Source organism: Arctopsyche grandis, chromosome 11 (assembly GCF_051622035.1).
Source record: "Arctopsyche grandis isolate Sample6627 chromosome 11, ASM5162203v2, whole genome shotgun sequence".
Lineage (NCBI taxonomy): Eukaryota > Metazoa > Arthropoda > Insecta > Trichoptera > Hydropsychidae > Arctopsyche > Arctopsyche grandis.
Genome location: NC_135365.1, coordinates 14,917,175 through 14,932,966, shown reverse-complemented (window position 1 = coordinate 14,932,966; position 15,792 = coordinate 14,917,175). Strand labels below are relative to the sequence as shown.

At 33.5% G+C, this 15,792-nt stretch overlaps 1 protein-coding gene across 1 annotated transcript; it reads right to left on the bottom strand.

Moving 5' to 3' along the window:
- Positions 1–1,353: 1,353 nt before the first annotated feature.
- Positions 1,354–14,040, bottom strand: trbd (ubiquitin thioesterase trabid). The gene is made up of 16 exons (XM_077441226.1): positions 13,881–14,040; positions 8,561–8,966; positions 8,353–8,475; positions 8,056–8,275; positions 7,818–7,972; positions 6,695–6,872; positions 6,508–6,618; positions 6,275–6,422; positions 5,998–6,194; positions 5,797–5,925; positions 5,570–5,711; positions 2,687–2,931; positions 2,494–2,608; positions 2,282–2,390; positions 2,046–2,194; positions 1,354–1,963 (listed from the first exon to the last, which is right to left on the bottom strand). The coding sequence occupies exons 2-16, from the start codon at positions 8,690–8,692 to the stop codon at positions 1,879–1,881; spliced, it is 2,238 nt and encodes a 745-aa protein (XP_077297352.1). The 5' UTR covers positions 8,693–8,966; positions 13,881–14,040; the 3' UTR covers positions 1,354–1,878.
- Positions 14,041–15,792: the final 1,752 nt, after the last annotated feature.

Sequence of the window (15,792 nt, the reverse complement as noted above, 5' to 3'; positions counted from 1 at the left end):
TGTAAGAAATGAAATTGTTCATATGAAAGCATGATTAGAATACATTAGCCACGGTATTTAAATATGAAGTGTAACGGATGTTAAAATAATAGCACTTGATGCATAATTAGTATCACGTTTAGATATAGCAAGTTTCAGCTAATATAGTACAGAGTTACTAACTCTTTTGCACGTCAATTTATTAAAATGTACTTCTTTTGTTAAACCTTACCAAATAACATGTTCCGGGAATGTTAATTAAGATATTCCAATATTCGTCAGAAATATTAAAGTAATTATTCCATATTTGAAGTTGGCCAATAATGGAAGGATAAAAGAAAAATATATCAAAAATGGTATTAAAATCCAATACCAATCAATTTAGAAGATGTGAATTGGAAATATTCCAAACAAACAAAATTTAAATTGTAGCAGCAAACAAATTGACAGTACATAAAGTGTAAAAACGGAAAGGAAATTTACTGAAAAAAAATGTCAAAAAATAAAACGATCTGATAAAAAAATAGTTTGCCTTATGATATTCGGAAAAATAAGAATTAAAAAAAATACATTTTACATAACTAGTTACAGTAAAATTCGCAAACCTTAAAATTTACCAAACGAAAGTAAGAATTGAGGAATCGTTATTCTTAATAATGATATAACAACATATGTACTTATCACATTCAATACTGATTCATTAATAAGTAAATATTAATATGTATAACTATCAGCCCATTGCTGGATGAAGGCTTGTTTACACACACATGAATTATCTGTGTATTACAACAATTTACAATATGAGCACTCTAAATCTTATAATAGAGTTTGTAAAATAATTCATCACTATCGCATAAAAGAGTTGACAGATGTGGCAAATTATGAACTTTCATCCTATACTGAAAGAGGACTCCGACTGAGATGAAGAGCCCCCCCACTATGCTTCACTAGCCGAATTCAGTGAAAAAAAAAACTATTATTTCTTTGTAATGTTTGGACATATGTTTTTTTAACACTTTCTTACCACTTCTAAGATAAAATTGTGAAATACATAAACAGTTTAGCAACCTTTGCAATATTTTTAAGAAAAAATAATATTTTTCACTCAGAATATAAATATATAATTATTATATACAAACAAAGTTATACTTTCTTAATATAAGACTATAGATTATCATAAGTGAGATTACTTAAAATTTATATATTTGAATATAACAATTATAATTGAAAAAACGGCAAAATCTAGTATGTATATGAAACAAAATGATTATTACCGAATGAAATTAACATTCAAAAAGTTTTAGTTTTGAAATAAAATCCTTGCCATTGGATGTAGTAAAACACTAGAGCAAATTGAGAAGATTTTTTTATTTTAATTACAGTCATTGAATTATGAATATATCAACAAAATGTTTTGGCAAGTTGATTGTTTCACTACTGATGATACAATCAACAGTATTAAGTTCTATTCGAGACATTAAGAGATCAATTATCCTGTACGAATGTTAAAAAAATAACAAATTTTCTATTATTGATACAACATTGTAATGAATTTTTATAATATAAATTATACGATATTAAGATTTTTCAATATTTTTAAATGTTAAAATTTTTGTGCTACGTAACATAGCGCTCTAAAATATCGTTTAATATATCAGTGACTTAATACATCATTTTAAAGCAAAACGTTTGATACAAAAACCGTTTGAATAAAAAAAATTGATTTCAAACTACTACGATTTATCTATGTATCATAATTTAACAGACATGTGATAAAAATATTAGCATGTGTATACATATTTACAATTAAAGCAATTGACAAAAACCATTTTATTGCATAATTATAATTACTAAGTAACGCTGGATATAACAATAAGTTAAAAATTCAAAACTTTTCTCTTATTCTTCATCTGTTTCGCCATCACTCGAAAAATCCTGAACGTGAGTAGAAAGTCGTGGTGGAAACGGTCCAGCTGTTTGTTGTCTATAATAACAAAACATCATTCACCATATTAGTCAATTAAGTAATTCATTAAAATATCAAAAAAAAAAGAAGAAATACTAACGCAATACGTCTATAATGATTTAGCCACTCTTCTACCATTTGAGCAACAAGTAGTGGTTTTTGTCTCGTCCGTTGTCTGGCAACCAATAGTCCACCTTCAGTACTACAAGTGCGAACCCATTGTTGGAGTATCACGTCTTCATGACCAATCTATAAATAAAATTTATATCATTTACATTTCATTCATTCTACATCTTATAATAAGCACAATCAATATGTAAATCAAATATAATTTACTTCATCGCGTGTTAAGAAATGAACAGGTAACAATTTTCCTTCTGAATCAGTTAACGGAAGAAAGACTTCATCTTGACCATCTTCTTCTTCATTTAGTGTACTATTTGATCTAAAAGAACATAATTTTCAATAGGAACAACTTTAAAATTATAAAACACAATCATCAACGAATATTACTATACCTATGAATGTATTCAGCAGTATTTCCTGACGCTTGTGAATATGGTTCGATGGGTACTAAAGCTGAAAAATGACCTCTTGTGTATCCCAAACAAATCGGTGACTTTGAACAAAAAGTATGGTCCCATAAAAGTGGCAAATAAACACCTAGAGAGCACATTTAAATTTTCCATTAATACTAAATACACTGAATAGAAAAGAAAAAGCAGATTGTTATATGCGAACCTTGAAAACCAGCATATCCGAGGGCTTCGCCTCTGAAAGAATTGACAATATCAACAGCGTAAACAATAAGAGGACGCCGAGTTACATGAGCCAAAGCCCACACATGTAATTGATGTAACGACCGTCCTTGTTGACCGGCAGCATGCAACGCGCGCGACCAGTCAGCTTCTAATTGCAATTCATCTGGCTCGTACCCAATCTGATCAGCTTGTAAACACTCGTGTTCACGCCACCGAGAATAAAATCTGCAATAAGATCGTATTAGATTTGTATTAACAGCGCAAAGACTAATTTTGCTTCGTACAGGAGGAAACAATAACATAGTATTTTGTAAATGAACGCATTACAAAAAGTAAACATTCATCAGCCAAACTACATGTATAGTAATTTCTTGAAGATAATATCACTCAAGTGAGTTCAGCACGTTGTTGGATATAGTCCATCACTTTCCTCAACAAAACCGAATCATTTCAGAATTACATACAGATCCCAAAAAAGTTCAGAGATTATCCGACAATATGCTATGCTCACAACTATGATATTATCTTTTTTTTTTCTGCCTTAACCCATTTGAACCCACGCGGTCAGTTATGAACTTACTCGATGTATGCCAGCGCGGTCATTCACGGCATTTTACAATTTTGCGTCGTAAAATAAAGGGATCACTCAGGCCGGCCGTAAAACCTTTCGTTACGCTTGGTTAGATGTTGGTGATGAATTTTAAGAAAGTCACACGAAATTAAATCAGTTCCTTTTGGAGTTTTGAGGGAATAACATCGAGCGCTTTTCGACTTGCAGATATGTCGAAGAGAAAACATACGTAAGTTTTTTATTTTTACATATTTTTTATTTATCTTTATGTTTCTAATACAGTAGGACTTATTGTATAATATGCATAAGAGAAATTGCGTTTATATATCTCATATTCCTGAAAAAAAAAATCAAAAGTCGACGGAGTCGTATATGACTCCTTGGGATAATGACACATATTTTTTTCCAGAGAATGCAATTTTACTACTGCAGAGATACGGGAAGAAATTGATAATTGGGACGAGTCTCAACTTCCGGATTCCACATACATACATATTACCACCCCTGGAAACTGATATTCGGTTAAAGAAAAAAGTAGGGTGGAAATCAATCAACCATTTAGTATAAATATGTATAATAAATATATGGGTGGGGTTGATCAAATGGATAACCATATTTCTAACTATAACATAAGTATTAGAGGGAAAAAATGGTACATGCCTATTCTGTTTTGGAACATCGATGTAGCTGTGAATAACGCTTGGATTCTAAGCAAAAGTTTTGGTTGTAAATTTGATAAATTAGGATTTATCAGACAGGTAACAGAGACGTTGTGCAAGTGTTATGGTCAAAAACGAAAACAATTGGTCCCATTCAGACCCGGCAAAGTTAATCAAAATCAAAAGGAAGTTGGAAGACATTTGATATCGGTCAAACAGAAAAGGAGAAATTGTGGACACTGTAAAAATAAAACGTTTTCCGCTTGTGATAACTGTGAAATTCCATTGCATGACAAATGTTTTGTACCGTATCATAATAATTAATTATTTTGTCTTCATGTATTTTGTTTTTACGACTTTTGAACCCAAAATCTCGTTTATGACATTTCTTCTTTTAAAAGGGTGCACCCTTTTTTTTGTTGACGATGTGTATATGTCACAATATATGTACCTACGTGTGTTATGTTATGCGATTTGAAAATATCATTTTATCGAAGAGATGCGTGTTTGTTATTTTTAAAATTAATTTTATAAATTTCTTAACAATAAAATTACAAATAACCAGTGAGAAAGTATTATAACTGATTATGTGACTCCATTGTGATTTTTGTTTTATTTTAAAAAACATGTTTCATTAGCCCCAAAGGTCTTTCACGACACCACCTTGAAAAAAATTAAAAATGTTGAAAAATCAATTAATTATCCATCCCTATCCTATAAAAAATATTTCCCATGAAATAACTCAAAGATTTTGGAAAATAAACGAAAAAATAGTCCTGGGCACATGGGACATGTGTTTTCACGCGAGCTCTGGGTTCAAATGGGTTAATACTAAACAATGTACAATATAACCTCGATTATCCGGATTGTTAAAAACACAAATTTTACGATTTTGGTGCTTTGAAAAGCTTAACATAAAAAATCTAAAATAAGGAGAAATGAGTCGGTTGTCTTCAAAATTCAATACTCAACGTTTTATTTCTTGTTTGACGTTTGTTTCTTGAAAACATTATCGCGATTTAAATATTTATTTTTAATATTACCAATATGGAAAAGAAATCGATATTGGCAATATTAAATTAAAACGATCTCAGATATAAAAAAAACAAAGTGAAAAAATTATGAAGTTTACTGATTCTTTAATGTCAGAAGATGGAATCTTAGAGCGTAAGGTTATGAAAAAATCAGGAAATGAAGAAGTGTTTTTATGCGGTTCATTCAAAGACGATCATCTGGACAGCCAATATCTGGTTTATTATTGTATGAAAAGTATTTGCAATGTGGCAGCTTCAAAAAGAACAGCTAACTTTAAGCAAAAATCCATAATTGAATTTCTTAATGAAGAATAATTTAATATTGATCTTCATGTAAATTTATTTATTTAAATTTAGACAAATAAAAATTATTCATACTGATGTACAAGGTTTTCCCTGTCAATTGTGATTTTTTAGATTATTCAGATTTTTCATTATCCAGACTACGTTTCTCCCCAATTAGTCGGGATAATCGAGGTTCTACTGTAATTTGCTTTTATTTAGCTATTGAATATTAAATTTGCAGTTTGGGTTCATTTTCAAGGTTCTAGTTGCTTCTGCCCCACTCTGTATAAGTGTAAAGATGACTGAATATTTACGATCTTCCGGCATGATGGAGGGTATCTGCCAAAGCTCGTCTGAGGGTATTATCTCTATCAAAAACGCCCCATGTAGCTTGCAGTACGGCATCGAGCAAACAATCACCAGCTGAACGATTCCACAAAGCATATAGACGTGAACCTATTACAAACAAAAAGATTTTAAAATAAACTTTACGATTTTAATCATATTAATATCGAATAATTATATTATAAAAAAAACAAACCCAATCTGACAGTAAGTTCTAAACTCCAATTTATTACAGCAGCATCTACGGTTAACTGTTGTTGAGCATCACGATCGAGTAATTCTTCAAACAGCTGATCTTGAATTGCTTGAGGTAATTCTTCCAAATCTACAAAGCAATATGTATGTAAAAAAAATAATTCTAAAAATAAATAATGTTAAATAAATAAAAAAATCGAACCGGCCGGTAAGCAGAATGTCGTGATATCATGCATGTAACGACAGGGGAATCCTTTTTTGTGTCGAATATTCGAAGCTATATTTCTCCGGATGGCAGTGGCAAGATCTGGTGCCACGTAAGACGGCGCTCGCTTTATGCCCGATCCTCCGCCGGAAATTCTCGATAGTAATGACGAAAGGATATCTTCACGTTGAAATCTACAATTCCAAAAAGGTAAGCATGTGAATAGCAAATTCATAGAACAATTAAAAAATTCGATTCAACGCAATAGTAATACCTAATCGCCAAATGAATTAACGTATAGCCTGCATCGAACGCAGATGTTCTATTTAAAAGTGCTACTTCGGCCGTAGTCAACTGTCGAGCTGGATCGCCACCGTTGGACAGATACTGCTCGACTGGTACGAGATCGCCATCAACAACACCTACGAAACAGGTCAATAATCTGATATTGAATACATGCCGTTTTGAATATTGTCTATTTTTTTAACTAGCTCGAGGTTCAAGTACCTAAACACGCTTGTAACCATGCCCAATCCGTTTGTCGGTGTCTAGATATTCGTCGGTTGTTTGACGAATCTAAATCGTGAACTGGACTATTTTGGCGCAAATCGTTTATACCTATGGAAAGTAAAGGCGAATATAAAAACCATATGTATAAAGTTATCGAACAATGTTACATAAATGAGAAACAAACCAAAGGGAGATCTGGAATTTTTTGCGTTTTGTTTAATATCAACGTCGTAACCACAAATTATCTGGTCTCTATCGTGAATGACGTTCTGAGGGCTGCTATTATGTTGTCTAGAAATGATACGGGTACTTTCGCACATCGCGCATTTTATCGATTTTGGCCAGTTTTCAAAAGTACATGTCTAAAAAGAAACATAAAAAGTTAATATAAAAATATTGGTGTGAATTTAATTGATCAGTAATTTATTCAGCTTTTGATCAACAAAAATAATTAAATTTTCAGTAAATATTTCGAAATTATCAGTGAGTATTCTAAATGATCAGTATGCTGTGATCAGTTGTCATATACTCAGTTATTAAACTAAATAATCAGTTATTAAACCAAAATGATCAGATAATAAAATGAAACGGTCGATGATTGGTAATATCATTTAAAACGATCATTTCATTTTGACAGCCAGAAAATCGTCAGTGTTGCCATATCGCATTATGTCTCCTAGTATAAAAAATCCTGATAAATTTTGCCACTTTCTTTTAATAATCTCCCCCTTCTCCGTTTTCAACCCCCTTGGTCCTCGCTCTTCGCTCCAAGTTCAGTTCAGTTCCACTGTATCAGTGTCTGTTGACGTTTACCTAACCTAACCTAATCTTAAAAGAATAAATACCGACCCTAACAACCTAATCTTAAATGAATAGGGCCAACCCTTAAATAAATAAGTGTTGGCTGCTAACATATGTTTTTTTGTGAAAATATTGATGAAATGAAACTTAAAAAAAAAGGAAGATATTACGGTATGTAGACCATGAGGAGAGTGGGAATGGACAGTAGCGGGGCGACGCGCCATCATCCAACTATCAAAAATTATGATTTCACTGATAAAAAATCCTTTTTGATCAGTATTTAAATAAAATACTGATCAAATAGGATTTATTTACTGAAAAGAAAATAATTATTTACTGATCGTTTATTATATTCCACTGATCATTTAGAATAAGTTACTGATCAAGTGTATAATTAATTACCGATGAATTTTTCATTTTTATACTGGCCACTTTTGGAATTATAAGCTAACCAAATAATTTGTTGCCAAGAAAATTTACGAATCAAATTTGCAAATCCTACATACCTGACACATCCATTTTGCGGGTGCACTGGCGGAATGGTATGAAATGGGACTATTTCGTTCAACACTACTATCGGGACGAGCTGCAACATCAATATCTTGTGATATTTTTAACGGCGCTATCTGTTCGTGTATATTATCTACAGTTACTTCTTTGCCTAAAAAAAAAAAAACAGCGTTCAATGAGAAAAAAAGCACACAATGATTTATGTAGCTATCGCAAACGAAGCTGTAATACTACCTCGCTGTGTTCCACACTGTCGACACATCATGTTACCGGATCTTCTGGTTGGATTTGAACAGCGACAAGTTTGACATATCCACGGTTGGCATTCATCTATGTCATTACTGTATCTTTTTTCACAAGCGCCTACAATATTTTCATTCAAACTTTCGTCCACATCTTTTATTCGAAATATGTCTTCATTGACTAATGTTTTCAGCGCCCTGCACATTGTACACTAAGGCAAAAATTTCAACATGTTTTTATAATGTATAAAAATAATGTATAAGAAAAAAAAGTGGAAACAATCATTACTTTTATTGAAAGTGGAAAATTTTCATATGTACAATATTCACAATTCCATTTCTTCGAATCACATGTTGTTGTCGACGGTGCAGTAGCTGTGGCGCTGGCATTCGTTAAAGATGAATCGTGGCTCTGATGTTTGAGCATATAAAAAATGCATGTTATTCGATATGCGTTGTATTGTATTTGAATGCGTAGCAAAAGTAGTGATACTTACGTTAGACGACGCCTTTGCCATATTTCCGGGGGGATGAATCGGTTGCCTTTGTGCCGTGCACTCAATGAAAGCATCATCGAGTGAACTGTCTTCATTTTTACGATTTTTTGTTTGATGCATTTCATCGCTCATTATATAATATCAATTTAGTAAATTCTTCTAATTCTACTCTTCAATCTCAGCAAAATAAAAATAGCTTTGATATACTACACATAAATCTAATAAACAAAATTTATGCACGAAAAATTAACTGAAGTTGAAAAAAAATTGACTTCATAAAATAATTTCTCTATATGTATGTTTTCCTCCAATGTCATACCATTCTGAGCGTTTGTATTGATTAATTTACCTTCCTAACAACGTTTGAAGAGTATGTTTTCAAATTTTGTATATCACAGAATTTTTTCTGAAACAAAAAATAATATGTTTAGTATAAATTAAATATATGCTCAACCTTTTGAATGCTGATCAACGCCAATCGGCGTTTTTCCAACAAGCCCATGGATCTGAAAAACGCCAGTAGACGTTTTATTTTTGACCTTGTACAAAGTAAACAAGAATACTACCCACAAAGCCTTTCCAGGTAGTATTGAAAAAAAAAATGCATCGAACATGGGTCGTGTAATCTGTGTCATTAATTTGTAAACGTTTATAAAGACTGGTTTACACCGAAATTTCTGAATTTATAACCATAGCAGAATTACCCGATGGAAATCCCTAACTGCCGAGTATTTTAGATTGTGAGCATTACATTTAAACAACAATTTATTTATTTATTTAACGTTTTTTGACCATTGTGGCATTACAGGGAGAACCTAATGCGCCACAATGGCCTACATAATAAAATAATAAAATAAAATAAGAGAGGGAGAAAACAAAAAATAAAATAAGAAATTAAAAAATACAACAAAAAGCAAAAGCAAAAAATTAAAAAAAATAATACAGCATTTAACGCAATCATAAAAAACTTTATAGTAATTAAAATTTAAAATAAGAAAAAATACAAATACGGGAATGTCTTGCACCTGCAGCCTGTTCCAATAAATAAGAACAAGCTACAGATACAAAACATCCCTGCGAGGCCCAAATGGAAGAGAGTAGATTAAGATTCCACTCAAACATCACATTCAAATTAAGAAAGTAATGATGAGCGCAGGTTACCAGATAAATATGTTAAAATAATATCCAATAATTTACGCTCACCAAGGTGGAAAATATCGCATTCGATAAAAAAGATGAAACTAGTTTTGGAAAAATACATTCATTAATAGACTTATTTTGTTTATTTTATATCGTTGCAAGATATATTAGTCTAAACACACCTTTACAAAAATCGAAATCCTTGGCGGTAGTGATCTCGGGTTTGTTTGGATTTTTAAACCCGCTTTCTAAATAATTCTAGTTAGATATTAGAGAGTCTAAGCCAGAGAGATGTAATAAGAATAGGGGGGCCCTTACTAATAAATAATTGTTGTAAATTTTACGCGGTACGTCTCTATAAATACGCTACATCGCACGGAATACAATCGGATCAATTTACTTATAAAAATGTATCCCATGTTGTATATTGTGTGTTTTTGAATGTATTGTGCGATTTTTACCGATGCTTGCCCATCTTGCGAGTAATATAAACAAACAGAGAAGTTTTTATCGGACATAAATCGAGCACCAAGCGTCAAATACGACTGATGCTAAAATTATTTAGATCTGTCCGTGGACATAATATCACTTGACAACAAATGAACACCTAAAGCCACTTCTATTAATATTACATTTCTCTGGTCTAAACACACCTTTACAAAACTCGAAATCCTCAGCGGTAGTTATCTAGGGTTTGTTTAGATTAGCTACATATTTTATACCTGCTTTCTATTGGATTTCTAAATAATTCTAGTTGGAAATATTGGCGAAGTTTTCAGCGTGGCGGGGTTTTCAACAGAAAATACGTCAGCACTCAAAGGGTTAAGATTGTTTGTTAAAATTAAAAAAAAAAGTTTTTTTTAGATATAAGACAAAATAATTTAAACAATCAATTCAATTAAAAAGTTTAAATTTGAAAAACCGCAAAATGTCGTCTTAGTTTTAGTTCAACATTAATTAATTAATAATTACATAGTTAGGAATAGAGATTTACATAATTATAAAACTAGAAATAGGAATAAATTAATTATAGGCAGAGTAAAAAAAGCAAGAACTGCAGGAGGTGTCTTTCACAGAGGTGTTCAAATCTATAATGCCCTTCCTAAGAACATTAGAAGTGCTAATAACATTGGTGCTTTCTTGAAAGGTGTTAATGGATACCTTTGTGGAAGATGATGTAATTATACAGGTTAATAAATACAAAGTTTGGCATTATAATTTTATGTTATAGTTACTAATTATAGTTTTTTTTTTTTTTTGTAAATTATATTATGTTATTTTGTAGTTACAATTATAGTTGTAACTTTTGTTATATATTCATTAGCAATTTGCTATTTTAAATTAAATAAATAAACATTATGTATTTCAGAAGTACACGAAATTTTGTAACCAATTCTAAAAATTTTGTATTATCGAAATGTGCTTGGTTTTAAATAAAAATGGTGAAACTAGGTTGCCATAATATAACAATATAAAGTCTAACAAAAAAAAGAACATTGAAAGGCTTATATATTAATGAATTGGTAATCGTAGCCGAGGTCACCATACATATATTCTATTACAGTGTGTGGGTAGGCGAATTCCATACATGACTTACTCATTCAGATGATCAGAGTGCAAGTTTTTTTATTTGAAACAGAAAAAGTAAAAAAAATATATATTTGTTTGTTAAAAGAATGATTATTATGAACAAAACTTTAAACATTAGACTGTCACTATTGTATTCCTTAATTTACTGTATTTATGATAAAACATTCCTGATTAGAATTATGAAAATAACTGGAATAACTAAATATTTTTGTCAACAATAATAAATGTATCTAATACACATTTAGACATGATAATATTTTTACTGTATTAATACCAACAAATATAGTCTAACCCTTGGATTGCTGACGTCTTTTCTGTTGAAAGCCCACCACGCTGAAAACTTCGCCAACATTTCCAACTAGAATTATTCAGAAATCCAATAGAAAGCTGGTATAAAAAATGTAGCTAATCCATACAAACCCTAGATAACTACCGCCGAGGATTTCGAGTTTTGTAAATGTGTGTTTAGACTCTCTAATATATCTTGCAACGATATAAAATAAACAAAAGAAGTCTATTAATGAATGTATTTTTCCAAAAATAATTCCATCTTCTTCATTGTTGTTAAAATGTAATGCTCACAATCTATAATACTCGGCAATTAGGGATTTCCATCGAGAAATTCTGCTAAGGGTATAAATTCAGAAATTGAGGTGTAAACCAGTCTTTATAAACATTGACACAGATTACACGACCCATGTTCAATGCATTTTTTTTATCAATGCTACCTGGAAAGGCTTAGCGGGTAGTATTCTTGTTTAATTTTTACATACTCAAAAAACAACGCCCATCGGTGTATTTCACTCATGAACTTGTTGAAAAATTCAAAGGGTTAATCAATAACATACATATATTGATTAAGTAAAAAATCGATTGAAAGTTAATAGTGGGAATTCGTTAAATCTAATTATCTTTAAATAGTATGTAAAGAAAGATAAATGAATTATTGCGCAAATTGTTTCCGATTATATAAAAAAATAGTTATTATTATTATGGACTTGTTATCTGAGAACTTCTTATCTATTCTGGATTCTTATTTCAGTTCCAGATTCCTATTATGACTTTGGTTCCGACTTCAGTTACGATTACAATAACAATTGTTGTTTGTTATTATTATACATCCAAGTTTATTCTTTTTACGAAACCACCCGTTGATATATCAACGAGCACAGCACAAGTGATATTATAAAATGATTTTTGTAATTGGCCAGGAAAGCGCATAGGAATTTACCTGTTAGGACTTCCTGGTATATACATATGTATGTGTATAAAATAAAAATTACAAGAGCACACATACAAACATACAAATATTAGTATAAGATAATACAAAAATCAATGTAATCTGTAACCAAATTCTTTAATTCGCCATTTTCGACGTATCCTAATACTATCATTAGGTGATTATTGATTTTAAATTTTATCAAAAAATTTTTTAAAATATTTCCATTATTATATATTAAATATTTCCATCATTCCATGAAGAATTAATTATCTTATAAAATTCTAGACAGAACTGGCTATAATTATTTTTATCGATTAGCAAACATTTTAAAGTTATAACATTCAATATTGCACCACATATAGTTCATCATATGTATAGATGCATATGTTCGTAGTAAACAAAGCCAATATTTGAGTAATTTGACAATATTTTTGTAGGTGACATCATTTTCGCTGAAGGCTTTGTATATTTAAATTCATCTATTAGATGAAAATGTGTACTGGTTTTATCTCACGACTTACCAGGACAGATACACAAAAAACCAGTACTGTATACTGGTAATAAAAACAGTACGAATGGTCACCTTACCTAATACACATGTATGGTAAAACTTTGAGGTTAAAAAAATGAGGTTATTGCAATGTATCTAATAAAATGAAAGGAAAAACATTTAACATTACAAAATGAAAAGCAAAATAGTCTCTGAACACACGTGTATAAACAAACTTAAGACCTTGAATTTTTTTTATATAAATATATTGGAAAAAATACTCGTGTGGGTAAGTTCCGCTACGCGGAAATAAATACATTAATAATGAAACAAAATATTCGAAATAAATAAACAAAATATGTGCATTGCGAAATTAATCATCCTTGAACAAGGTCACTAATATTGATGTTATGACAGGTCGAACTGTCACCACCGTGGCCTTTAAGCGCGCCGATCGAAACACAGCATACATTTGTTCAATGTTGGACTCGTCGACTATGGTGTCTGCGATTTTGATCACCGTAATCGAAGAGCATTTACACCACAATGGAAAATAAGGCATTTACCACACAACGGGAACAATTGACAGATGACGAGGGGTACCAACGTGACTATTTAACGGGACGCAATTTTGGGTGCGAGACGAATATAAATATCGATATCGAGGCGCAGGCAGACGACGAGCGAGTGGCGACTGGTGAGGAGTGACGACACGACTCACGACGCACGACTCGAGACGGTGGGTGTCAGGCGCCGAGTGGAGAAAGCGAGGCCTGGGCAGCGCCAGGTGCCAGGTGCCAAGTGCCAAGTGCCAAGTAGCGAGTGGCGGGCGGCAGGCGGCAGGCGGCAGGCGCCAGGTGCCAGGTGCCAGGGCTTACCGTTGGAGGCGCCGCGTCCTGCCGGGTGCGAGCGGGGTAGGGCGGGGGGGGCGAACGGCTTGGGGGCGAGTGGGCGAGTAGGCGAGTGGAGCTCCCTCAACCCGCCTCCGCCAGCCGCACTCGCAGCCACAGGCCGGCCAACTGACGTCTGACACCACACAAAGACACAACACAAGGGCGACCTATAAAACACGCACTCGCCAACCAGAGCCAATATTGTGTTTCGCCAGTTGTGAAATCGCTGAAAATCCACTCTTGTCGTTCGCCGTTATGAAACACCTTTGGCCTAAGCTGAACTCGAAAATATGCGTATTCAATATCACTTTTTATAACAGTTGACAAATTTATACTCTTCTGATATGTACGTAGTTACCGACTTGGATTGCGTGAAAACGCTGTAAGGTCTGTAGGAATCTCGTCACCGCAATCGAAACATCTATTGCGACGGAGAATACATTTCTCACGCTCAACCATTGACGTCATCTCGAGTCGAGAAACTTCCACCCCAACAAATCAAGCGGAACGACGCGAAGTCGAATAACACCTGCATCCATTAAAGTGCAGCTTTACAAACAACTAAATTGTAACCCATTGAACAAACATCCAGACTCACTGGAACAAAGGGCGATAAAAACTAAATCGAGTGGAACGACGCCACATATTCGAGAATATTCCACCTTAACAAATCAAACGGAATGAACCACATTCCTCGCATCTCTTGCACACGAACCGCATACAGTGGACTACTATATAAACCCACACAGCGGGCTCAACAGCCAGCAGCAGACCATGCTATACCAACAACCAGTCAGCTAGAAGCAGCCGACCAGTAACGGAGCCAGACTCACTCAACTTGCAACAACAACATGGAAGAACCGCTCCAGAACACATCCGATTCCAGCCGCTTCGAGAACTTTCCGAACATAGCCGCTTCAATAACATATTTATACACTTGTATACCCAAACTAAATAATAAAAATAAATTATTAAAACAAACACAACAGTGTTTCGTCAGGCTGGGATACGGTCAACACTTCCTACCCCCGCCTACAGGTCTGTTCATACCTATCCAGCACGACCCGTATCCTGCAGGTGTCATGCAAGTGCGGATAGTATTCTTTGGTACATTATATGGACGTATTCATACTCCAGGGAAAATAGAAGGCAAACGGTGGCTTGGGAGAAAGAAGCTCTCTTGGCTCCGGAACATCAGGTCATGGATGGGACTCGGTCTCGAAAAGTTATTTCGGCTTGCCCATGATAGGAAAGAATTCGCACGGGCCATAAACGATGTCTGCCCATGGTAGTCGCCTACGTCCGAATACGGATTCAGCATTAGAAGAAGAAGAAGAAGATTCATATTCCATTCGCATGTATGCATTCATGCGCGTCCATATAGAATGTACCAAAGAATACTATCCGCACTTGCATAACACCTGCAGGATACGGGTCGTGCTGGATAGGTATGAACAGACCTTACACCGTTCAAGTGGATTCTACGCAAATACAAATACTGTCAATGCTCATAAAAAACTAGCAGTATGGTATTTTGCTATGGTCAGTGTGATTGTGAGTTCGAATCAAACTGGTTACTGCTGGCCAGACCTTGGTTTGTAACTAAGTCGGTTGTTTCTTATCAGAATTTGCCAATTTTTCTGATTTTCGTTGAAACGATTTCTGCAAATTGGCTTTCCCTCCCCATTTATCTCGCGAAATCTTGAGCTATTGTATTATATTGTTGCGTAGGGGTGGGTGGAGGATCCAAATAAAAGGCCAAAGTCGCGTCACAGAATTCATTGGGCGATTCAGGAGATCCACGCACTGCCCGTGCTCCGTCCAGAATGTCCTCAGATGGCCTAAGTACCTGCTTATAAAAGGCAGGTCGGTCATGCATCTCCGACGTCCGGTTACT